Here is a 27403-nt window from a genome sequence, read left to right as displayed (position 1 = left end):
AAAAAATAGGTAAAAAAAAAAAAACAGTATTTATACCTCAATGCCACACACACACACACACATTTACACATACACACCACGCACACTTACACGAGCGCGTTTTGGGTGTGGTTTGTTGGCACTGACTCTCTGGGAAAAGATAACAAATACCGCCGTGCTTTTCGCCATTACACCCGGTAGATAAGGACGCAGGAATTTTTATTTTTTCGTTTTAACACTCCTCGTGTTTTATCTGTACATATATATATATACAGCTATACAGTGTATGTGTGTAGGTATTATATATATATATATAATATACTCGCTTCTGTTTTTCACCGTCGCCGCCGCGGTCGTTCCGACACACAATTTGTTAATGGAATCACGTAGGAAGCCGCTCGGCGACGTGTACTGGTTAAGTAGCCGATATGCGTGTATAATAAATCATACCCCGATAACTGTGCCGTCGCCGCAGCAACCGCGGCCGACCTCCCTCGAAGTATATATTGCAGTCGATTCCGAAATTTGATCAATTTATATCGATGCAGCTGCGCTGCAGTTGCAATCCACATATTAGGTACTATTATTATATTGGCGATTCTTATATACCATTACCAGATCATACCGAAATTTATAACTTAATAGAGTATTATGGCTATGCGCAATAATCGTATAGGTACTATAGGTAGGTAGTACGATTTTCTATGATATTATACCTACATATGTTTGGGAGAACTTGATGAACTAACGTTGATGAAATGTATTTGACGGCTCACTGCAGTGGTGTTACGCACTGAAATATTGCACCTTTGCCTATACCCATAAATACTGCTGCACGTCACTCATCATGGTTACCCGACTGTGCAGTGCACGCACCCCTAACACGGTTGTAGTAATAATAGTAATGCGCCGCCGACGACGATGATAAGACCGACACACACACACACACACAAACGACGGAGGCCGTATAAAATGGCGGCGAAGGATTGTTTTTTTGTTGTAGGGCTTGCGCGACACGCGAAAACGCATGTCCAACCGCTGTTATACACCACCGCAGCCCTAACATTTTATTTTTTTTTCACACACACCTTTACACATTGTTATAACACCGCTGCACACACGTATGCCCTCCCCTTTCCCATCATTCGTATGTTATGATGTGTGCTAATCGAATGTATACTTTGGACTGGGTATCATTTCATTAGCCCGCGCGACCATATTGTATACATAGGTATTATATGGTTGACTGTTCAGCGTATTATGTATATTTGTTTGTACATGTCGTTTTGATTCCATATAATATATGATGACTATACTGTTACATTCGCGCGCTTATGTAAGATGTACGTATATAACGTGTATATTGTAATGGGTATCGCCAAAGGGGGTCGCCCTACCAATGTATATAGCCGTTTAACCCTATTATACTTAGTCCCAAGCAGTGGCAAAAATACTCATCACAGCTCTTATCTTGACTTTTTACAATAATTATTTCAGTATGGGAAAGCCCGCGATGCTTAACGACCCTTATTATTTCGCCATATACGAATGATATAATATATTATTTATGGTGTCTACTATCTGCAGGCTGTTGCAGTGGCCGTCGCGTCAACTACGTTTTCGTTTTCATATCGAATATAATTCATCTGTTGCAGCTGACCTGCACACGACAGAGATCTTATTTATTATTTATTCAGTATATATATAGGAAATACGATCGCGTGTTCTACTCACACACACGCGTAATATCACAAGTCTCAGTACACTCGTATTGTAAAAATAACGAATAATGATATTTTATATATGTGTGTTTAATAGGAATTACTCGTATACGATTGTGGTTTGACGCCTTTTTCGCAGCGACACGAGTTTTTTATTCGATTGCTGCGTGTACAATTCATAAACGCGTCTCACGGCTGTACACCCGAGAACGAAACGACCTGTGATGTAGTCTTTAAGACGCGTATATACGTTCTGGCCGTAGTTCTGCTTATTATCGTACCACAGTGCGCGTAATGCTTGTATACTGTTTTTTAACCACCGCCACCGTACATAATATTATTACGTATATACGTCGGCCCGACAAACCGAACCGTTTAAACAAATACACACAGTCGAACGCTTCGGTTCTGTTTCCCTTCCCCGAAACCAGTTTTCAATTTTATCGTGTCCGACAACCGAACGCACGTATGCATATATACACATATATACCGTGTACGTATCAAATAATATATTTAAATATATAATAATAGTAATACATATTATTATAATGTACGTTTACATATATTATGTGTTAGTGTGTGTATGTATGTATAATACGCGTTTTGTCAATCCGATTTCCATTAACGTCGTCCTCATCCTGTTGTGGGACAACTTGCGGCGTATACCATAATACAGCGATAGTAGATAATATATGTATATGGCGAGAGTATAGCTCGGAGACGAATTCGTAATTTATAGACGGGCCGCGTGTATAGAGCGCGGTGAAGATCTACACGACTCGTGTACCTATATAATATAGGATATAAAATAATATTTGGTGTTGGAATATATAATTATAACGTTATACGCATGTACCAATACATCATATTAATATATTATACACCGCGCGACACGAGCGATCTTTGTACACACATATATATATATACACATATTACCTATACGGAAAATAAACTGTACAGCGGTACGATGAAAATGATTTTCTGTCCGTCACAACACACGCCCGGGTATAACAACTGCGTTTTACCATAATTTACCATAATATATAAGCCCGTCGTTACACATCATCCAGACCTATATACATATAAATATATATAACCTTGTCTCGTCGTTAACACACACACAGACATAGGTATAATACGCACACGTGTGTGCGGGCCAAGTCTCGCTGTATTCAGTCCGCCGCGATCATGAATATTCATAATAAATTATATAATATGTATATAATATACGCGCACCCCGGTTGTCGCACAAAATCGTGAATTTTGGGTCGCGACGTGTTATAAACACATATAATAATACTGTATATTATATAGTGACGTGTCTACTAATACTTACTACGCGTCGTCGACGACGACGACGGTGTGTAGTGCTGCCGGAAATCAGAGACACCGCCGCCGCCGATATGATCGAAACGCCGAAAATCGCGCAGATAATATTTTGATGATATCCATTGAAAGACGTCGGGCGTGATGTTATTGTTTTCGTCTCTGCCGCGATCGTAAATCTGCCGATCGATTTTCAATAACTGTCGCGGGGGGGAGCGGCGGGCCCCCGTCCCGTGTTTACACGCGGCGCGCGCGGTGCATACGAATTTCGACAAATCCGACAGATAACATTATATCGTACCGCACATGTGCAGCGTACGCGGGTATATTATAACGGGTGAAATCGTCTTTGGTGTACGCCGCCACCGGATGTGCCGGACGGGCGCGAGGAATTCCGTTCGGTTATGATATACGTCGCATCGAAATCCGATTCGTGCGACAGGTTCTATATATTAATGTATATTATACACAAACACATATATATGTAGGTACGGTGTACACCTACCCGGTGTGGACGACTGCAGTGCGACTTGGAAATCTTTTTTATATGCGTGTGCAATGCAGTATGAAAAAACAAAAACGATACGACTCACGTATAACGGAAACAGTCGTAATTTATACAGTAGTCGCCAAAGTGCGCTGCAATATTGCACTACCGGGACCTATTATAATAATAATTGTTGGTATATATACGCGGATGTGCGCGCGGACAGGAAGTCGCGCCGCAGTCGTCGTCTCCTCCTCCGCACAGTGTAATATACGTATTAATAATAATAACATGTAACTTGATGGAATATGAGGTGCACATAATATATATTGTAATGTACCTATAATATTATTACACGCTGCAGCAGTGACCGCCGTGCGATCGGACGCGGCGAGGTCAGTAACCCCTAGTCTTAGGTTCGTCACCGCTAATCGGTTACTTCCTTCCGATAGATTTATTTAACACATATATTCATATAAATTCATATATTATATAATATATGTATATGTTAAAAACACCTTCCGTGCGTAGGTTTCGATAGATTTTCACACACATAACGGTTACACGTGTAAATATGTATGTATACAATATAAGTGTATATGTGAAAAACGTACGCGTGTGTTTGTCATTGACGCCTTAGAACGAAACCGGTCGTTAAAATCGTCGTCAAATCCGCGGTCGTTCCCATCGTTCGGTCCGAGTCGTAAAATCCGCGATAGAATTTATTGTATATAATAACTACTACCGAAAATTTGTGCGGACACAAAATGGCATTCCGACGACATCATGCATGCACACGTCACAGATATCTATAGGTATATACACATTTACAACTAATATTGTTTTATATTATTTACACTCGCGATGTTATAATGATGTGCACTCCGCTACTACAGTGTTATATTATTATGATCGGGCAACACCTCGACGCAGCCACTGATGACGACGAAAAAAATAAATGTGTTTAATATTATAAACGTTATTAAAATTAATAATATTAATATAATCGTTATCGTCGTCATTATTATTATAATAACATATTTTTTTCCTTTCTTCGTTTCGCACACTGAACGAACTGTATAGCCCCGCGCCACCGCCTCCGACAGCATCGAGTTATATATTTGGTTACACGCCCGATTACAAATCATCCGTGAAACGAAAACGACAATCGGGACCGGTCTTCAAACTGAACGAAAAAAAAATATATAAAAAAACGTGGATCTATACATAATATAATACTTAAATTACTGTATATAGGTACAACGCGTATATTATATATCGTACATGTATATAAGTTTGCCGTGTGATTCTCGCCCTTCGCCGCCGCGTATATACGATATATAATAATATTATACACAGCACACGCACTCCTCTCCTTTGTGTGGAAAAGCCGACACCGGTGTTACACGCGGTTTTACAAGTTTATCATTTTTACACCTTTCACGCACATCGGACCCGTCCGGCCATCACCTCCGCTGTCCGTTCGCATTTTCCGCCGGTGAACCGACGAGGCGGACTACGGATTTCGAAAAAGGATTCTCGTCGTGTAACAAACGTACACACACACACACGCGCGCGGCACATAATATTATATATAGGTATTAAATTATTATTAATATTTAGGTGTATATACACAGCCGAGCGGTGCGGGGATATACACTCAAACGGTTGGGACGGACGGGGTGAGGGGGTTATAAATACGTAATACCGCGGTGGCACATCAAAAAAAGGGTTAAACACACGCCGACACCGATTTAACGGGTCTGGTTTTGGAGGAAAAAAAAACAAAACGGATACGGCGGCGACGACGACGAGGGGCAGTGTATACATATAAATATATAATAGTCGCGGCGCGTCCCGGTCGTGTGTTTTTCGTATTTTTCGTTTTCATTATGACGATTATTATTATTATTATTGCCCACCTAGTATTTTTTTTCTACTCCATATATATATTGTACTCGGTCGACCCTCCTTTATACCGCTCGCAATATATTCGACTGCGGTTGGCCGGTAACCATAATAATATTACCTCACCGTAACTGCACCGCTGCACCGCACATAACCTCATCTGTAGTGTTATATATTTTACGCGCCCATCATTGTTCCAAATATGTGTGTATATTATATTATACACGCAGTGGTTGGAAGTTACTGTACTATATATAATACTGTAATACATGCATGCATATATATAATAATTAATAAAATGTTCGATCCAAAATCGCTACTTTTAGGCTAATTTAGAACGTTTCGGTTAATTAATAACATACGTAACTTTTTTTTTATTTAGTTAAAAATAAATACTTATATATATAAATATATAGTGTAGCTGCGGAATCTGATAAATGAAAATAACACAATAAACAGTAATGCGATAGTACTGAGTTTTCCTGTGTTTAAATACCGCGTTACTTTCAACCACTGCGAATATTGTCTTATTAAAATGAATTACGATATTTAATATCGTCGGGCTTATCATACTCATAAGAACATTCGTATAATGAGACTTAGATATTTATTGTAAATTTTTATCGTAAAAATATATTAAGTATATATAAATATCATAGTAATTAATAATATTCGTAGTCGTCCAATAAAATTCCTCATATTATTGTGGTTGACCGTCATATAATTATGTTTTCCAATATTTCCATGTACGAATGATAAATACATATTATACTAATTATTATATAATGTATTATTATTACGTTTATCTTGACCAGTCAAAGAACAAAATATCATGCGGGTTATATATTATTGTACAAGTCGTAAATCTCCCCACAAAATCACATTTAAGCCTGACGTTCTATATTTATTACGATCATTGTACATTTGTACCTTAAAACTATTATAATTACATTAAGCAACAACAATATGGCAACCCACTAATAAAATTATTAGTTTTCAAGTATTTTTTTTTTTTACGTTTTTTACGATTACCGTTGTACAACGATTCGACTTGCAAATTCTCTGCAAAAATGTACTTACATAATAGAAGCTATATAAAAAATTATAAGATTTAATATTATTATTGTTATAGGTACTCATGAATATGTTTCAATACTTATTATACATTTAGTTTTATATACGACAATATTTGTTTCGAATTCTCGTTTTGTAAGATTTGTTCGACTTCGGGGATTATTATTGTTATTATATTATTATATAATGTTATAAAACGATCGATTCGTTTTATTGTCGTGTTCTGGTCGTGTATACGTTTACGAGTTTTATTTGTGTCCTAAAGACGTTTCACCGAATGTTGGTTATCTGTTTACCGCAATTATTTAGACATAGGTACCTGTTGTTATATTTTACGGTTCGTGTTATTATTATATTATTGCTGCGCGCATTAGCGCCGTATTTAATATTTAGTATGTCCGTTGACCATTAAACTTTTCACGAACAGTACACAATTATTCTTAATATTAGACTTTTAATTGTGGGTCGGTTCGGATTAATCGCCCAAATCGAGCAGATATAGCTCCCGAACATTATACCTAATAATATCGTATGTAAAAGTACCGTTATCGTACTATATATATATAATATAGAGTATGCGCCAAATCTGAGTGGAAAATTCGTACATGGACACACATATAATAAAATCGTCGAACCGCTGTAAAAATGTATAAACAATAAATTGCCCTCGTCGGTACTGATATAGGGTACACAATTACACATAGTATAATATATATTATTATAATATTCTATGTACGCAGGTTAGTGAACCCGATATCGAAATATCCCATGATTGTTGATATACCTTTCGGTACTATTTCGGTATTTTATTATAATGTTTATATTTAATTATAACGTTTGTTAAAACCCAGTTACATATCTATAACGTCGACCTTTCTGAAATTAAAACGTATTGACCAAGGTCGTTGAACGGATCGCGAGTACGGTTTTTCAGTTTTTGACTATAAAAGCTATAATATTAATTTCTATAGGACACAAAATAATATATTTCTGTTAGGTATAGGACTATAGGTATTGCAATTATAATCGTGACATAAAAGTACCATACGTCTTAAATCTTAATATTATTTTATTTTTATTAATAAAATTATTTAACTTTAATTTTACTCTAGGAATTTATATTGGTAATTATTGCGAGTATTCGTTTATTTTTTTCACTCTGGTTTGGATATTAAAAAGTTCAATATAGCTACGTATAAGAGTAAATGTATACTAAATCACACATGTTTTCCCTAAAATACATTTTTTACCAGATACAATAATACTTATATATAAACCTACACTATTTTTTATGATCGCAAACTGCACATAACTGCAGCAATTTAAGTTACAATAATCTCAGATTCTCAATTATATAACGTACATGCCTGACATTATATTTAAGATGTATATGCATACAATATAGTATACAATATTAAATTTTGTATTCCAAACACTTGTATTGAACGCAAATTCAGTATTGTATTATACATAAAAACTGGGAAAAATTTAAATGATTTTTGGTAGATATTATTGAAATGATATTAAATCCATGCGAAAAACACACTGCATCAATCTACCAATTTTTCCATAACATGCATTAAAGCTAAAATATGTATAAATAACTGTAAATAAAGTATTTTTATATTATTGAACCTCTTTTCCTGTTCTAAATGTAGGTTATAATAACCTTCAATTTTTTCGTTATTATTTTCAATAGTTAACGAGTATTCACTTATTTTTTTCTGTCGTACATAGGAACTTCAAGTTTTGCGTCTAATACCCATATAGATAAATGACCATAAGGTATATACATATATATTTAAACATATAAATATAGAATATTGTAGGTCAGGGTTTTAATACCGTAGTAAAACTATAGTGCGCGCGTCAGAATGGCATTATTAATTACCGCGGTGCAGATATAAAAAAAATTGTATATAAGGCGATCATCGTATATATATTGCGATTTTACATAATATTAAGTACATAATATTGTACTTACATATATTATATGATTATATAATATCATATTGCAAATGTGGTCGTTGCGGGTACGAAAAATATCGCACTAAAATAAATTAAAATAAGCGTAGGTATACAAAAGAGTATTATATTGTTATTATTATATAACGTGTAGGTACATCGGTTATATTTCGTTACAATAGTTTCGCGGTGAATATTATCGTCGTCCGCGATGATCGTATACCTATCGTTTATCATCTTAATCGACACGACCTACGTACCTATATATACCTATATATGTATATATATACATGTTTACGGCCGTTCTTGTGTTCTGTTAAAATACGTCTAATTTAGACGAAAAACATTGTACACCATATAAACCGATTTTACCGGCCTAAAACCGTAGGAAAATTATACGCAAACGAATCGGATATCCGAGCTGCGCCGTATATACGCACACGCAAACCGTCGTCGACGTATACCATCTGCTAACACCTGGTCCGTTTATGTGTGCTTAAAGAATTTAGATGTGTATATAGCACCTATATGCACACCGTCATTATGCCGCTTGGTCGATTGTTCGTGTGTTCATAATGTCACAACCTATATATCCGTATACGTTTATATATTATGCTGCATGCCTTTAGCACCTATACATAATGTATAATATGATATAGGAGTATTCATATTAAAGGAGCGCTTTCACGCCGCTATTAGCATTAGTGGTCCGCTAAATATACCTATATACTTACATATTATAATACTGTACACGCTCTTGTTTTTTGATTCAAATATTATTTTCAACACTAATTTTTAGGTTTGTTTATTATATAATGTATACAATTTTGTATCAGTGTATTTCAGTGTATAATAATAATAATATATTTTTGTCGTCTGGCAAAAACAAAATTTTTTCGTCCACTGCAATTATGTGTTCCTGTTGTAAAGTTCTAAAAAAATAAAAGTTGACATAATATCCAAGTCACGGGTGCGTTCAAAAAATTACACAAAGACAGATCATAAACTTATAATATGTATATAAGTACCTTTATATATAGTATTTACTATTTATATTATAAATTCTATGTCGGCGTTGTTGGCGTAAAAAAATCAGTTTATTTCCGTTCTGAAAAACTTAAACGAGTTTCAAAATATATTCCAAATCAAATTTATTCCGCCGTCTCCATGACCCTAAACCCCTGCTGCAGGTTGACAATAATAAAAACTGAGTGGATTTAAAATAAAAAATAAAAAGGAAAAAAATGTAAATCGGGTTTTAACGCCGTGACAAGTAGAGATGGCTCTAAATAAAAATCCATTAGTTCGTCGAGACGTTAATTGGATATTTCGCCTGAAGAATCGGAATCGTGATTAACGGAGACGCTGTATATATATATATATATATATAGATGTATGTGTTTGTATATGTGTGTGTGTGAGTATAGAGTGTATAGAATGAGTGGTGAAGAAAAGTCGTGGTGTTCAGGTCGGTGGCTTCGTGGGCGGGTGTGTACAACGCTGCTGCTGGTCGCGAAGAGGGAAACGATGAGAGTTATTCAAATTCCATTAAACGAAGGGCGGCGCTTAATTGGAATTAATAAAAAGGATCGCCGTCGGCGGCGGGTAAAAAAAAAAAAATCTGCATAAGTTAAAAAACATTTACACCCTACCGCCATTCTATACGATTGGCAGACCCAAGCCCAGCCCGGGGAGTTATCCCTGATTTTTTCCCTCGCTCTCTTTCCGCGGAAAGTTTAACCGCGTGAAATCGCCCCGGCAGTTTTTTTCTCTCGTGATGGCTTCCGCATTAAATCCGACGAACCGACGACGAAATTGTTTAAACAATTTGTGCGATTTCCCTCGTACAATGTATAGTGTCTATATCACACCCGCTCGGCATATACCTAGCGGCTAGCTTATCTCGTTGATAATAATAATAAAAAAAATACTTTAAATTATATAATATATACAATCAACCAGCAGTGTCGCGTACAAACACGCGTGTACCAATATATATTGTACTCAGACATAATTGTTATAATATAATATATATTGTCGTTTTGTTCTGTCCTCTTATTATAATACGCAATATAATGAAAGTTAATACATTGTTATGTCGATTTGTTATTTTTATCGAATTTTTCGTTTCGTTTCAGGTACGGCATGGACCTAAATGGAGCCAGGCGAAAAAACGCTACGCGAGAAACAACCAGCACGCTGAAGGCTTGGCTTAACGAGCACAAGAAGAACCCGTACCCGACCAAAGGCGAGAAGATCATGTTGGCCATCATCACCAAAATGACGCTCACGCAGGTGAGCACGTGGTTCGCTAATGCCCGAAGACGGTTGAAAAAAGAGAACAAGATGACTTGGGAGCCCAGAAATAGGGTCGAAGACGAAGACAACAACAACGAGGATGATCGAAAGAGCCCCGACCCGAAAGATCTCGGTAAATATTAAATACTTACAATTAGCATGCTTATGTATATAAGGGTATTTTGGATAGACCTGATTAGACTTTATTTGCCGTTACACAAAAATGGGTACACGTCTGCAAAGATATATTATATATAATTATGACTTATTAATAATTATAAGTTAGAGCATTTATAAATTAATTACGTTGGGATATAACTGATAGTATTATACGAGTATATGCGAATAACATATAGAAAAAAATTATAAAATTTAAATTATTTAAATTTAAAACTTGATTTGATTAAGTTGCTGGATTGACATTTTATTTTCTCATCGAGTAGTCTATTACGATTTGCTGCATTGATTGCATTGACTTTATCGCCATAATTTATCGCGGGTTCTATCTAAATTTCCATTTGTGCATTATTAATATTGTCTCATCCTTTTTCCGTTCATAAATATATATATATATATATAGTTAAATCTATTTAAATAAAAATGCATTATGTAAATAATTTATATCGCATATAATATACACCGCATATAGATCCAACAAACGTTATATTCATATAAAAAAAATATTTTATTAAAAAAGGTCTATACAAAACACTGCGTAGTATGCAACCATATCGTTTTACACATTCACGTTAATTATAAGAAAGAATTGAAAGTTCGCACACTGACGAAATGATATTATAAGATAAATTTATATTTACTGTTTTTCTATAGTTCGAGTCGACCCCTTTAAATTTAAACGTATAATACATCATGATAATATATTGTCGTATGACCGTAAAAAAATAATCTTTATTGTATAATATTATACTGCGACTATATGCCTGCAGATGCACGTGAGCGTATAAGTACATACAACAACTACAATATATTATATATTTACTCCGCTTTTCGAATCTAATTCGCCGGGTCGATTAATATCCGAATTATTATACGCTATAACAATCTGTTCCCCTTACCCCGTAAATAATACTTATTTATATTAACGATTTACTTTTTAACCAAATCTAAGAACAAAACGTTCACGTCGGGCTCGTACTCGATCGCTGCATTATACTTACTACTCAAATTATTGTTTGAACACCGCGGCAGTACGTCGCGCGAGACCCGAATCACGCGCCCCGTCAGTTCCGATGACCGTTTTGAAGCGCCTCCCTCGCCGTCAACGGTCGCTATACGTATATATTGTACATATTATAGTTGCCCCCTTTTTTTATTTCCCCTATTTCGGTGGTCGTAAATTTCCGGAGCCGAACACTAGTCACGTGCCCGTCGTAATGACAATAATAATAATATCTAAAGCCAATAACACGGTCCATATAATATCTCGTTCGGTTTTCCGTTTGCGTGTCCTATATAATATTATATTAATATATTATAATACCATTATGTCACGTCGGAGGCTTTACACACACACACATTGCATTATACATTTTTTTCATCGCCAGACACCCTCCCCCGCGCTCAGTAAATTTTTACACGACACGTGTGTATGTGTTGTGTGTATTTGTGCGGAAAAAAAACAAATAAATAATATACATTATTATTATTATTATTATCGTTTCGCTGACGGAAATTTCCTGCGGCACACCGCTGATCAGTCGCGTACTAATTATAAAACTACAGCGTTGAAACCGGATACGGTGGTACAATATTATGTGTGTAATATTATTATACACATTATAACCGCCAAAAATCCGTAATCGAACCGTTGACAAGTATTATGTTATAATATGCATATAACACTCATACACATAACACAAACATTTTCCGTGATGTTGTCGTCACTCTGATCCGTGACATAGAACGAGAGTTATATTTATATTATATATGGGTAGGTATATATATATATATACGGGGGTGTATTGAAGCATATACCCGTAATAATATTTATAAAGTATAATGCGTAAAAGCGAAGTAAAAACTATTAATTAAGTATACGGTGAACGAATATATTTTTTATTCCGTTTTAAATTGCTTTTTTTTTCTTTTTAAATTTTCCGGTTCTAGAACCCAATATACTATAATCGTGTAATCATCATAAATACAGCTGTCGTGTGTTATATAGATCTTTTGCTAAGAATTTATTTACGAGTTTTCGACTAATTTTCTAGCGCGAGGAGAAAATATTTTTTCAGAAGCTTTTTTTGAAAGTGTCGCGTGTGTTATACTCAAAATGTAATTTATCAATACGTCCCGGCGGGCACAATATGTATATACGCATTCGTTTTTCGAAGCCGACGTTATTGTGTATGATTTTCACACGCGTTTCATTATTTGGCAACAAATAACGTCCTCTCCCCCGGGCCGCGGCGATTCCGTTGTGTGTGGTTCACGTTGCGTATTATTTTGTTTATACGATATACGTCATCGTCGTAAGTAAATATAAAGGCTCAGACAAAACGATTGTGTTTTCACGGTTTTACGACGCGGTCCGTCGACGGTTTTTTTTTTTTACGCAGTTCAGTGGTTCGTTTTCGTTATCATTTATACATTATGTTTACGTACATTTCGAATAAACGGAAACCGCACGGTTACAGAGCTGCTGCAGCGCGTTCCGTCGGCATAACAAAAACTAATAATAACATTATTACATTATATAGTACATAGTCATCAGAACGCGTACAAACCGACCGCAATGAAATATGATGTGTACGCATACACGACGGGTGCGGTAATATTTTATGAAACGATTTTCGCGTGCGCTTTAAAAACACGGATCGCGGAGTTTTAGGAGCAAACAACTTACTAACGATCCCGCGGGGTCCGCTGCAGTTGTACTCGGCGCGATAACACGGTCGGCGTCTGTGCTTATGATATTATTATTATGTATGTATGTGTGTATATTATCTATACTGCGGAATCGTTATTATATCGGTTTGGCGCCGGCGACGACGTTTTAATGTGCAAAAAAACCGTGTACTTAATATAACACTTATATATACATAATAATTTAGCGTTTTAAAGTGTACGCGCGAGAGTCCGGTAATTATGAGAATATTAACGGCCGTCGGTTGCACATAATAATATATTTTATAATATTGCCAATCGGCGGCGGCGGCGGCGTGTACCTACACGTAATAATAATATGTGCATATACTGTGTGTAAATCGACGTTATGCGTTCTCGTACATTAAAGTGTTCTTAAAGGTCAACGTGCGAATTATAACCCGCGTGTGTTTCTATATACATATAATAATAAATGTTACCGCGTTCTGTTCGACAAAAATAACCATATAGCTTAGACGAGCTTTGGAACTGCTCGTGCGCAACAAGTGCTTAAAGGGGATAAACACAGAAATAACATATTTTCCGATACGATTATAGATATAATATATAATATACTAGTTTTCTAATATATCATTATGGCTTTTATGGACACTATTAACTCTGACCGGAATAACGGTTGCGGTAATCTAAAATCAATAAACGTTTGAATTTGGATACGAGAAAGCACAATTAATAATGTTATATCACGTTATACGCATATTATTAGTTTAAAATACTACCACTTTAGCACAGGCATATCGATTTTTTTCTGTTACCCTCGAGAGTTTACAGCAAATAATAATAATAATAATAATAGTAAAAAAGTGAACCATATTACATTATATAATGTGTAAAATTTATTATTTTTTTACCATATCGTTTCGTTTTTGTGTTTGCAGATTGTAAAGATTCGGGCACGGGATCGAGCGAAGACGGTGACCGTCCGGGCGCCAATCACACGGGCAGCGAGTGGAGTGAATCGCGGGCCGACAGCGGACCGGACTCGCCGGAGCTGTTCGAACGGCCACCGCCGCCGCACTTCCTGCACCACCCACCGCCGTACCACCACGGCCACTACCCCGGTGCGCCGCACCATCCGCCGCCGTCGCACCTCGGCCACCACCATCATCACCACCATTCGTCGGCGGCGCCGCTGCATCACCGGTTCGCGTCCGTGTCGCCGCCGGCCACCGGCGGAGTGGGCGGCGTATTACTGCCGTCGCAGAGCAGCGCCCCGAAGCCGCGCATCTGGTCGCTGGCCGACATGGCCAGCAAGGACACGACGACCACGACGACTGTCGCGTCCGCGGTCGAGACGACCACCCCGTCCACCCCGCCGCCACCGCGGTCGCCGCACCACCAGCAACTGTCGCCGCCGTCCGTCGGCGGCGCGGCGTCCGGCCACCGACGGCCGCCCGCCGTGCCCGTACCGTCGCTGCCGGCCGGTTACGCGCGCCACGAGCAGCTGTACCGGTCGTTCTACGAGGATCCCGCGGCCGCGGCCTATCACGCGCGTGCCTTCGGCGGCGGCGGCGGAATAGTGTTCCAACCGTCCGCGGCCCACCAGCACCATTTGCACCATCACCACCAGCAGCAGCAGCAGCAGCAGCAACAGCAGCAACAGCAACAACAACTGCACTCGACGGCCGCGGCGGTCGCCGAACCGTCGCCCGCCTCGTCGTCGTCCGACGCCGAATCCGTCGTTGCCGTCCAGCACGCCGAACGGGCTTGACGAGAAGCGGCTCGCCCGACGACACACACGTAAATCCAAAGACAAAACAAAAAAATAAAAACAAATAAACATTATTTTGTACATATTAACAGTATATATAATATTTAAGAGTAAACTTTGTACATAAAACATTATATTATTATATTACTATACGATGAACATAATATTATAAAATATAAAGTAAAACGCATATGATATATGATATATGAATATATAGAAAACGGCATGTATAAGACATTGTGCGGACAATAAATAATAATAATAAATAAAAAAAAAAATAATGATATTGCTGTTGAAAAACCAAAAAAAAAAAAAATTAATAATAATAATAAACGAAATAATTATATACACTTATACATATATATATATACGTATTTACGACGAAGAAATAATAATATTATATATTTAAAAAAAAAGCGACGCGATTGATATCGTACACGAGCAAGTGGACATCATCATTATTATGCTCCGGATTATGCAGATCGCGTGTACGTATATATTGTAATACATAAAATATTATATAATATTCAAATATGTGCGTCGATTTCTTAAAATAAAAAAAATTCGGAAATTTCGAGCGATGTGTGGGGGCAGACGGGGCTCGTGACGGGACAGAGACTTTGTCGTTTTCTTTTCACCGAGAAATTATATTATATATATATATATATCATACGGTACGTCATGCGCGCGTTGTGGTATGAGTGTGTCTTATATATACGTACCTATATACACCGTGGGTGTAATAATATATTTATATATTATATCATATTATATTATGTGTAGAGGACAGGCGTACCCCCGAGTCTGTCCGGTTTAAGACGACTGGACAATCTTTTACATTTGCCGCGGGGACACGAGATACACGATATATAAATTGTAATATTGTCATTACCTATACCTATTATTTATTTTTATTTTTATTTTTTATCGTGCGAGGTGAACCGATTGTTGACGTTCCTTTCTATATAACATTACGTTTTATTATTTTAATTTATTTCCTTTCATCTTGTTTTTATTTTCTCATAAACTACGATTTTTAAACATTTATATTATATATATATAAATATATACACACAAACTAGACGGAATGTATGACAAAAACTACTATATAATAATATTATCTCTTCTCGTGCAGCATCATATTATATATTGTTTTCCATTTTAGTGTATATTTAGCGGTTTGTACATTGTATTTGTACGATATATATAATTATATTTATAGCGGTACGCGATATTATTTTATTTTGTAATTAATTGGAATATAAAAAAAAACCATTGTTATAGCTTTTAAATTTAAATTATTCTATTATGTTTTTTTTGTGATATTGTAGTCGGTACTTTTCCTAATACATTGTTTTTTCTTAAAAAAAAAAAGTATTCTATTTTTTTTTTATCCTTTTACAGATCCGTTCTCTTTCTAAATATATTATATATTGTTCACTGCATAACAGTCAACTATTAGTATATATATGAGAATATTGTATGCGACATCATCGTCATCTTTTTTAAACAAAAACAAGTTCTACGAAGCCAGAGAGTTACCTATACCTACGACACCCCGACATGATTTTTTTTCATTATTATTTACTCGTAAAGTAAAAAAAATATGTCGTCTTTACGTCGTTTTGCGGACAGATGGATTGGAAGATAACGCAAAACGGCATAAACTCCAACTGATTGTCTATATACTGTTTTTGTTTTTTCATCAACTTGTGCGTGTGTAAGTCAATTGTTCACTCACTATAGAGTTGTACCGCATGTATTGTAATATAAATACTGTATCGTAATGTACAGATTTATTCTCATACATATATTTAGTATACTTACTTAGGATGTAAATATATATATTATATATGTGATGGTTATGATTGTTTAGCTATAAAAAGTCACTGCGGTGGTACGCGTGCAACATAACTTTTTCCGGATAAAACGTTGTGGTCTGAGGGTTAGTTTTTTGAACGGCGTATGCATAATACACAATAATATTATTTTGCAGATATTTTATCGCCTGAATAATTGATAATAAAAATCGGAATACATATTGCATTATTAAATAATGCAGTCCTGTAAAACACATCGTGCAGTTTAAAAAACTACACCTCAATAATATTTACACGTATACGTGTATATATACGTACGTAATTACAACGACAGGACAATTTATCAATATAAACGCGTTTATATTACACACCTAATAATAATATATGTGAATACCTAACGCGTATTGTGTATACAGTATATTTTATAATATATATATATATATACACAAATGGGTGTGCGTACCTATAGCGCGTAAAGAACGTGTAAAAAACGGCAATCAGATTTCGATTTTATTTATCGTAGTCGTTTTTTTTTTTTTTTTTGTGTATAATGATATGGACAATGCTAATTATATTATTGTCGTCGAAAACTAAACGAAAAAAAAACCAACGATTTATCTTTGTCGTCACATTGCAGCGTTATTGGTGAAGTTATAGGGTTTTATGTATAAATAAAAAAAAAAAACCATTGCGGTAGACGACGTGCGCGTTTTGTGTAAAACAAAAAAAAAAACAGAAATTACACTACACTGAGTATATATATATATATATAGTATTTATTGTAAATTATTTCAAGTGATGAATATATATTATATATACCTGTATATACTTAATACTGGTGTATATAAAAGCTATAAAAATCGTCACCATTGCAGGCGGGGGAGGTTATGTATGTAAAAATCGCAGTGTAGAAAAATTCGGTGTAAATAAAACCCGCGTCTCCGCGAATATATAATAATGATAATAATATGTATTTAAAAAAAAATCCTCCGTGGACGACCAGACACAATCGAAAGGTCATCGCTGGCGGTCTTCACATCTGCAGCAGATATATTGTATATTTTATCATACTGTCGTCCTGGCGACGATCGCTGCTATCGTTTGAGCACATATATATATATACATGACCGCGTATGAGAAACGCATTGGCCGCTGTACATATGTTTACGGGCGGGGGAGAGTCAGAAATCGTCTCGTCACAAACACGTATAATATGATTTCGAATGATTAAAGGAATACAACCGTTTAAACACTTTATTTAGTATTTAATATTTATTCGTGTTTTTTGTAAAACGCAAATAATTACTCCAACATAATATTCACAATATTTTGTCTAAGCCACGTTTGGTTAGGTCCCCGACTCTATTATGAGCCAGGACATTTTTTAAAGAATGATTAGTAATGTATTGATGTATAAAAAAACGACTAACATCAATATGGATGCTGGGGAACACCACAGGTGTATAATATCAAGACGTGACACGTGCAGGTAGCAATGGGAAAGAGTAGATTTAGTGCACACTGTATATTATAATAAGTATATAATAACTAATGAGATATTAATTATCGTATTATGCTATAATACGGGTACGCATATTATATAAGCCGAGAAGTCCCAGGTAAGACCGTCGTCGCAAGAGCGGGCTCGAACGAGCGTAATATTATATGGACCTTTATATGCACACACACACACACACAGCACTGCAGCACAGACTCCTCGCGAGGAGGGATCGCGCCTGTTCAATACGCGCAATAAACGGACAAACGGACAATACGCATAAATACGGGTTGGCGGCGGCGGCGGGTGGGCGAACGAAAGACAACCGGGCGGCGTGAAATATTTGCGCTAGGGATATTTAATGGCCAATTAAACGCGTACGACAAGAATGCGAGTGCGGCGCGCATCGCCGCCGCCGCCGCCGCAGCGTGTGTGTGCGCACATTGTTGCAAAACGCATTCCAAGGCCCAAATTGTGACGGTGGTCGTAAATCACCGCAAGGCACTCGAATGTATATTATACGTACATATATATATATATATATACTTATATATTATATATACTTTACACGCTGCGGTGGCGGTATATATACACTGCAGCATCATCACAGCTCGCTCGCTTTATATGTATATATATTATATATACATAAAATACGTATATACTATGTACGCGTCGGAAGGAGGTGAGAATATTTATATATATATATATTTGGTTTTTTTTTTTCCACAGTTGTTTTTCTCATCGACTTTCAACACCTCCGAAGATGGTTGCGACCAGATAAAGCGAGTTTTTTAACAAATCGACGTGGTGTCCTATAGACGCGTGTACAACGCGCGCGCGCGCACACACACACACACACACAATGTATAATATGTGCGCGCGGCATTTCTGCTGCCGCCGCCGCCGCCGCAACGGACCACCAACGGATTGTCTCTGCTGCCGATGCATGTACGAGCGCGTATAATAAATATATACAAACATGTGTATAGTATATATACATATAGGAGACGGCAATGCACGTTGTGTGTATATATATATAGCTACGCATCTCATATTATTATTATTGTTACACATATAATATATATATATATACTTGTGACCCATATATAAGTACCTAATTTCATGCTGTTAGGTGCGCGCACAGGATTTTTATTAGACGGGAGGGATGAGGGGCTTACAAATTTACTATACTATTATTCCACTCACTCGGAAACATCACACGATTACTAACCGTTTGACTTTCACGACATTGCAGACAGTCGTCAGTATAATAATTACATTATTCTTTATCCCGGTTGTCGATCGAAGGCGACCTAACCGCCTGCAGTAAATTAAATAAATCTAAAAATGAGTGTCGATCGACGATGATTTCCACAGTCCTTATCGCGGAGATACGAACAGTTGTAAACCTGGAACTAACGTATATCGATAACGCATCAAAAAAAAAAAAAGTATAATTTTTGGGGGGGGGGCTTCAGCCGCGGGTGCGCTGCGATATTGCGTGCATTTACTGTGCGACACCAGTTATTGTATCCCGAACGAACCGCAATCCAGCGTCCGATATATTATTACGTCAATATCGCTTTTAACCTATGGAGGTTTTTTTTAGGATTTAGCTATTATAAGGTACAGTCCGACGGGCTGCTAACAAACACCCCCGTATACCTATACTATTAACCGCATCGATATACGAATTATTTAACCATATCCAATTTTCTATTTGACCGTAGCAGGTATACCTATATATATACGTGTAACCATACTGAACGGCGGCCGTCCCTCAACCGCAGCGCTTCCGCCCACACGCGTCGTCGCCATCAATATAATAATATAATATTCACAATATATGTTGTATATAGCTGGAAGCAATATAGCAATATATACATACATATATATATATATATATAAATATGACAATAATACACCTTTATTGCGACAGAATAATAAGGCCCGGTCGCTACAATATAATATACATATCATCTTGTGCTGTCTGCGGTCTGCGCGCTGATGCTGTATAATAATATTATATGCCTATTATATTCTCTCTCTCTATATATATATCATAAATAATGTTATTAGTCTGGCCCACTATATCTAACAGCCAAATGACAACACATTTCACTCGTCGTTGTCGCCTGTGCTGCTGGTTATGTTCCTCTTCTTTTGACCCGCCAGTATATAGAGACTACAGTGCGGTGGCGGTGCGAGAACGTATATAGTAAAGGGTTCGTCACGTGAATATTGTACGGCGACCGACTCGCCCAAACTGCTGCAGGTAGAGGTATACATATATATAAGAGATGAGGGGATGCGAATACCGAACACTTTGGGCGGTGGATCCACGAGACGACAGTGAGGTTCGTAAATTATTATTTATTATTAACTCAATTATATATATATAGCTACTATAGAATATAGGTAAATAATAAAATGTCAGTCTAAATCAGAGTATATATATATATATATATATATATATATTGTTGTTATTAAATAAGTCAAAGGTAGGTGTATTAATGTATGCAAAACCCTCGATCAGACGAAGTTAATCGGCACAATATAGCCTGTATAATGATATATATATTTTATTAATTGTATAAGAGTAACGCGCCCCACTGTGAACATTTTATACACTCACTAGGACAAATCGAAATCAAGAATGAACGAAAAAAATACAAAATCGTGAGAAAATAAAAACAAGAACCATATCCACCACTAATGGTTATATTATATTATGTATTTATTATTAAATTGACTGCATGTGTGATGACTGAATTTTAGTGTTTGTTTACTACCTCGTTTCGAAAATGACTTGTACGTTACAAAAAAATTAAAACATTCGATTCTGCGCTATTATATAAAACCGGGGACTTATCGATTCCGTTGGACGTTTGTATAATTTGTTTATTCCGCCAGCTATCAATTCCGCTACCCATTTGTATATTGTTTTGATTCCGTCTGTTTATCATACAATGTAATAAACAAAATAATATAGCTATAGCTCAATAATTACCTATATTGTCTTAATTTTAAATGATTGTCAAGTATTATAGTCCTCGAGAAAAAACTCAAATATGGTAAAAAAAAAAACAATAAAATAAATAATATACAATTTATTACAAAATTACATTACATTATCATTTTTTTTAAATAGTGATTTGACGCCAGTTTAATACTGGTGAATTTATTAATTTTTTTTGATTTAAATAATCAGTAAAAATGTTGTTACTTATATATTTTTTTAAATTCATAATTTTTGATTTTAGTGACTATAAATATTTGATATTTATTTTCTATCGCAAGAGCAATAGGAAAATGTAAAAATAAATGATAGATAAACTTTGAACTTTTATTTTCAATAATACCAATGTATAAGTCAAATTAGTTATTTTTTCAATAAAATATAATATATATTATATACATTTAAACACGCTTATATGGCGATATCGTAAGACGTATAGAGATAAAGAAGTAGACGAACACACGATAAGTTGGATTTAACATTCGTATATAATATAATCGGAAAAGTGTAAGCAAAACAAAACAAAATAGTGAACTCGCGTTGCACTGAAACAAATTATCGTTATTGTCGACTTCGGGGAGAGGTCATTTTCGGCCTTTGGACGGGTGCACGTTGACGCGGTTGCCGTTGCACAGCTCAATCGGTCCACCGGCGAGCGCGGCTGCCACGCCATCGAGTCCGCTGAACGTGACGAAAGCGTAATTATACTTAGTCGGTCTACCGGACCGGTTGTGACCGCCTGCGATGCGCACGTGCACCACTTCACCGTACTCGGAGAACGTTTTCCGCAGATGCTCCGCTGTGGTGGCGCTCGTCAAGCGGCCGACAAAAAGCTGTAAATCGGTGGACGATTGGTGACGTCCACCGGCTGCGTGGCCGGTCTGGGCCGCGACACCGTGGCCGTCCGCAGCCGCCGGTACCGCGGGCCGTGCGACGAACGCGTGCTGGACGATGGACGCGACCACGGCAAACGACCGGGGAGCAGTGAACTCGACCACGAATGACTGGACGAACCGATCCGAAGTGGCCATCACAAGCAATTGGCCGGATGCGCACCGGATCGTGTCCACCGATTTGATGATCACCTGCCCGCCATTCCCGTGGTCATCGCTGTCGTGACTCCTGTCCACCGTCGCCGAGCTCCCGAACAGTTGGCGCAACTGCTGCCGACCCGTGACCACTGTCCGCCAGCCGTCCGCCTCCACGTCGCAATACTGTGCGCCCTCCGCGTAGAACCGCCACACGTGTTCCGGCGCGTTGTACAGCACTGCGTAGTACTGTCTGACCAACTCGTGGCCGATCACGGCGTCGCGGCCGCCGTTCGGGTCCACCAACTCCTGGTCGCGATGCTCGTGCCGTCCGTCTTCCGGTGCAGTTGGCTTCATCGCTAGAGCTTCCGTATAATGGCAATAAATATTTACTGTTGTAACGGGTAAAGCGCGTTTGTTTGCAGAATGACCAAACTCGTCAACCGCCGTGTAACAATCTTCTTAGTGTCGAAACGATGGCAACGCTACGAGAAAATTATACTAGCCAGAGATTTGTTTTTCGTGAATCAGAACAATATCATTTAGCATTTCTTACCGCCGTGTGCGACCTGTTTGACTTGTTTCGCCGCAATTTGTATGTTATATAATACGTTTCAATTGAACAGATGAAAATAATTGTATTCTTAATATTATTCTTTGCACAATAATAAATTAATCAACATTTTAATATTATAAAAAACAAAAATTACTCATCGATAAATATGTATATGAACTAGCTATATACTAGCTGTGCCCCCCCCCATGCACTTCGTCGGCCATACAAAAGGGCGGTGGTCCTTTGGGCGAAGGTAACAATTTTGACCAAAAAAATAATAGTCGTTTAGGCGAGTCAAATTATGTTTACCTATATGCGAGGTAAAAACCTGGTCACAGATACGGTTGATATTATATTGCTAATAATTAATTAATCACTATTATCGAAAATTACTATGATCATTTTCATACTGCAAAGCCAATAGATTACTTTAAAATGTACTAATTATATCATATGTAATTTTATTTATAACTTTTTGACTGTAGATTACTATCTACCTATATAATATTATTAATATCTATATCAATATTTTTATTTTTAAACAGGGCTTTTTATTAATTATTTATATTTTTTATGATTTTGTTTAATTGATTATTGAGTGTGTAATGCTGTACGTTTGTGGCGAGGAATGAAGACAAAATATGATGTTATGTTAACAATTTAATATAAAATCATACGAGTTCACTAACTTCTATTTCATCTATACGTTGTGCAGTTAGACCTGCAGGAGATCACACTTGCAAATCGTGTCGTTCGGATACTAATAATAATACGGTTATATTCTGCGAGAGAGGAGCGCGAACTATATATGTATATTGTTTAACCGCAGTATAAGCGAGGAAAAACTTTAAAACCAATACGACGAATACTGATAGACCATATAGTATAACCAGCTTTTATGTATTTGAATCACGTTTGTGTCATCTGAACTATATATTTAAAGCCGTACGTATCTGTATGCGCGATAATATGACGTGTACCACTGTTAGTTTCACGGTTTGCAATATCTGTATAAATAAATAACTGTAGCCATATTATAATATTGGTACGAAAAAACCTTTGTACCTATACGTTTAATGTGTCGAGGCTGACCACTGCCACACGTTTGCTATGTACAACGAGTTATCGAATTTTCCGTACAAACGTTGAGAAAATAAGTCGTATGTTACTGTGTTAGTGAGTGATGGAATTAAACGTTTTGAGATACCTGATAATCTAACCTTTTCGTTTAACCATTATTAGGTCCGCAAATCGTCATATCCCGTATATATAATGTATAGTAAATGAAGTCTCCTGTACGAAAACGTTTGAACGATATTACTCTATAATCACACGGAACACAATTGTGGTTTTCTGACGACGACGACGACGACGACGGGTAAGTATATAATTGTCATATACCACTTACAATAATTATAAATATATTGTGATTTGTGATATAGTCGCCTTGACAATATTCTCCTTTTCCAAGACAAATAACCAGCTATGGGTGATTCCACTGCCGACAATATCATGCGTATACCTGCACCACCAGAGCATTCTCAAAGTGTGTACGAACACCACATAATATTATGATGACAATATACAATATACCTATTGAACATGCCGAGCCGTTTTCTATTCGGTGCATTTATATACGCACACACATAACAATAATAATATTTAGGTGTACATTCGCTCGTTATTATATACACACGAGCTCATCGCAATACGCGATTATCGCGGACTTGCAGTGTACCTATATTATACGTATATATATATATATATATATATATATATATATATATTACTGCGTGACATTTGGAGTTCCTATGTATAGTTATATATTATATGTATACTCAACCCACACGCACACACACGTAAAATATACGGTGGTAATTCCATACATGATAATACCGCACGAGTGTTCGTAATCGCATTTGGCTTACAATATCCGTTGTAAGCGGAGAAGGAGGAGGAGGAGGAGGAGGAAGAGTTCTATAGAGGAGTGGCGTGTTACCGTAGTATAATATAATAACCGTATAGAGGTAAGTACCTATCTATACATAATATAATTACCGGTCATAATAATTATATGTGTCAGTAGGCGTAATGCGCGTATATAGGTACGCGTAAAACGGTATAACAACAATAATAATAACAATATTAATAATCGTACGAATTAGTACACTCGAAAATCGTATATCCGTGAACTTCCGTTCGCGTGTCGCAGTCTGTAAACACACCGATTAAACCGGTTTAGACGGATCATCGTTATTTCGAAATTATGACGTGCGTATGACGTCTATATTACTATACTTATTCGTAAATTATGATACAGGCGGGTATTTTTTTTTAACAAGTCATCATTATAAAACGTAATATATTTAATATACTATTATATTATATTATTGTTGTTATATTATTATTTATTATTTAGGCACTATCATCGCAAACAAAATCTTACTCGTTTAGCGACTAAACGAATTTTCATTTTTTTTTTTTTTAAACATCACTCATATATATATTATGTACATACACTTATTATACATATATAAGTATATTAAGAACGTGTCAGCATTTATCGTCTCCAACAAATAAACTTCTCAGATAAATATAATGTATAATATTATATTTCATTTTGCTGAAATTTAATCTATATGTAAATACTTTTAAACGTAATCATAAACATAAACCATAAATATTACTTACAGATTATAAACAGTATGTATAAACTGTTACAACCAATGGGATTATGCCGCGGAGTGTCTAAATAAAAATAAAGTCTTCTTTATATCTATGGCAAACTTGTATTCATAGGTAAAATAATTAATAACGCTCTTCAAGTTTTACATTTTTTTTTATGCTAAGCAAACTATTAAAATATCTGAATAAATGTGTTTTCTCAAGCTATAAAATTATTAAAATTTGATATTATGATATTATGCGTGTTGTACACTTTTTCGGACATTACTAAAAGTAGTATATAAAACATAGCATTCGACATTTCATTCATTATACGACTTTTGTTCAAGATTCTATAAGACTTTATTTATAAATATATATATAATATAAAAGTACTAATATACTCGGTGATTTTGTAATTTGTGTGCAATACATTTGTAGTTTTAGATTCTGAACGGAACGATTGATTTTGCAATGAAGTATATTCCTTTTTTTTATGTCAAAAGACATTTTTTATTCTAAAAAATAACTTCAATTTTCTGAATTGAGGGCGGTCTTTTGTAGTAAATTGGATCGTATATATGTAGTTTGTACTAAAGAAGTTCAAAAGTATAAGAAAAAAAGTATACGATAAACCGAAAAATATATATTCACATGACATCAGTTTTCAACAAAATGTATTTTGTTTTTTGTAATTCAAAAATAAATAATAAATAATTTATTTATAGTACACATATCATAAATATCGTAGATAGATAAATGTAAATTTAAAAATACGATTAAAACCCCTACCGCGTGGTACGTAATTTTGAAATGAACAACATTTTAGCAATGGATTTTTACTTGTAAATATTTCAATAGCTCCAGTTAATAATGATACACACACACACACAGATATCATATTTTGTATTATCACTGTAACTTTGTATTCTGACATATAATATAGTATAATAATGTGTATATTATAATGTGCTATTCGGTTGAGGATAGAAAAATAATGTTCATCGAATCGATCAAAAATCTTGTACGATATCAAAATCCACGATAACATCACTATACACATTACTAATAATAAGTACACGGAGCTCTCTGGGATATTATTTATATTGTTCGCGTCATCTATATATTTTGTTGATGTATACATATTAGATAGACGTATGAAAAAAAATAAAAAATAAAATATTATACATGCCGTCCGGGCCCATTCCCCGCGCGATGTCGCGATTCAAAAACGGCTTGGGAAATATCATATATTTCGATGACTCGTGTAGGCGGCGGGTTAAAAAGTCATTAAAAAAAAAAAAAAAAAAAGATATAATATAAAAATAATAGCAATAATAATAATAATAATAATAATAAAATAAAGAGTGCCGAGAGCAGATTTATTTTGGCGGTGACCCGCAAACGGTTCGTGTAATTAATTGCTTTTGATGGTTTTAATG

General features: G+C 36.0%; 1 protein-coding gene across 6 annotated transcripts in view; it reads left to right on the top strand.

Moving 5' to 3' along the window:
* Window positions 1–15507, top strand: part of LOC132920320 (homeobox protein caupolican) — a 42054-nt gene extending 26547 nt beyond the window's left edge. For all 6 annotated transcript variants that reach the window (XM_060982609.1, XM_060982607.1, XM_060982608.1 and 3 more), the window contains exons 4-5: window positions 10599–10891; window positions 14544–15507. In XM_060982609.1, coding sequence (XP_060838592.1) covers window positions 10599–10891; window positions 14544–15376 — 1126 coding nt within the window. In that variant the 3' untranslated portion in view covers window positions 15377–15507. The remainder of the gene's footprint in view (window positions 1–10598; window positions 10892–14543) is intronic.
* Window positions 15508–27403: the final 11896 nt, after the last annotated feature.

Source organism: Rhopalosiphum padi, chromosome 2 (genome assembly GCF_020882245.1).
Source record: "Rhopalosiphum padi isolate XX-2018 chromosome 2, ASM2088224v1, whole genome shotgun sequence".
Classification (NCBI taxonomy): Eukaryota; Metazoa; Arthropoda; class Insecta; order Hemiptera; family Aphididae; genus Rhopalosiphum; species Rhopalosiphum padi.
The sequence above is the reverse complement of the archived record's forward strand: the minus strand, read 5'-3'. Positions and strand labels throughout refer to the sequence as shown.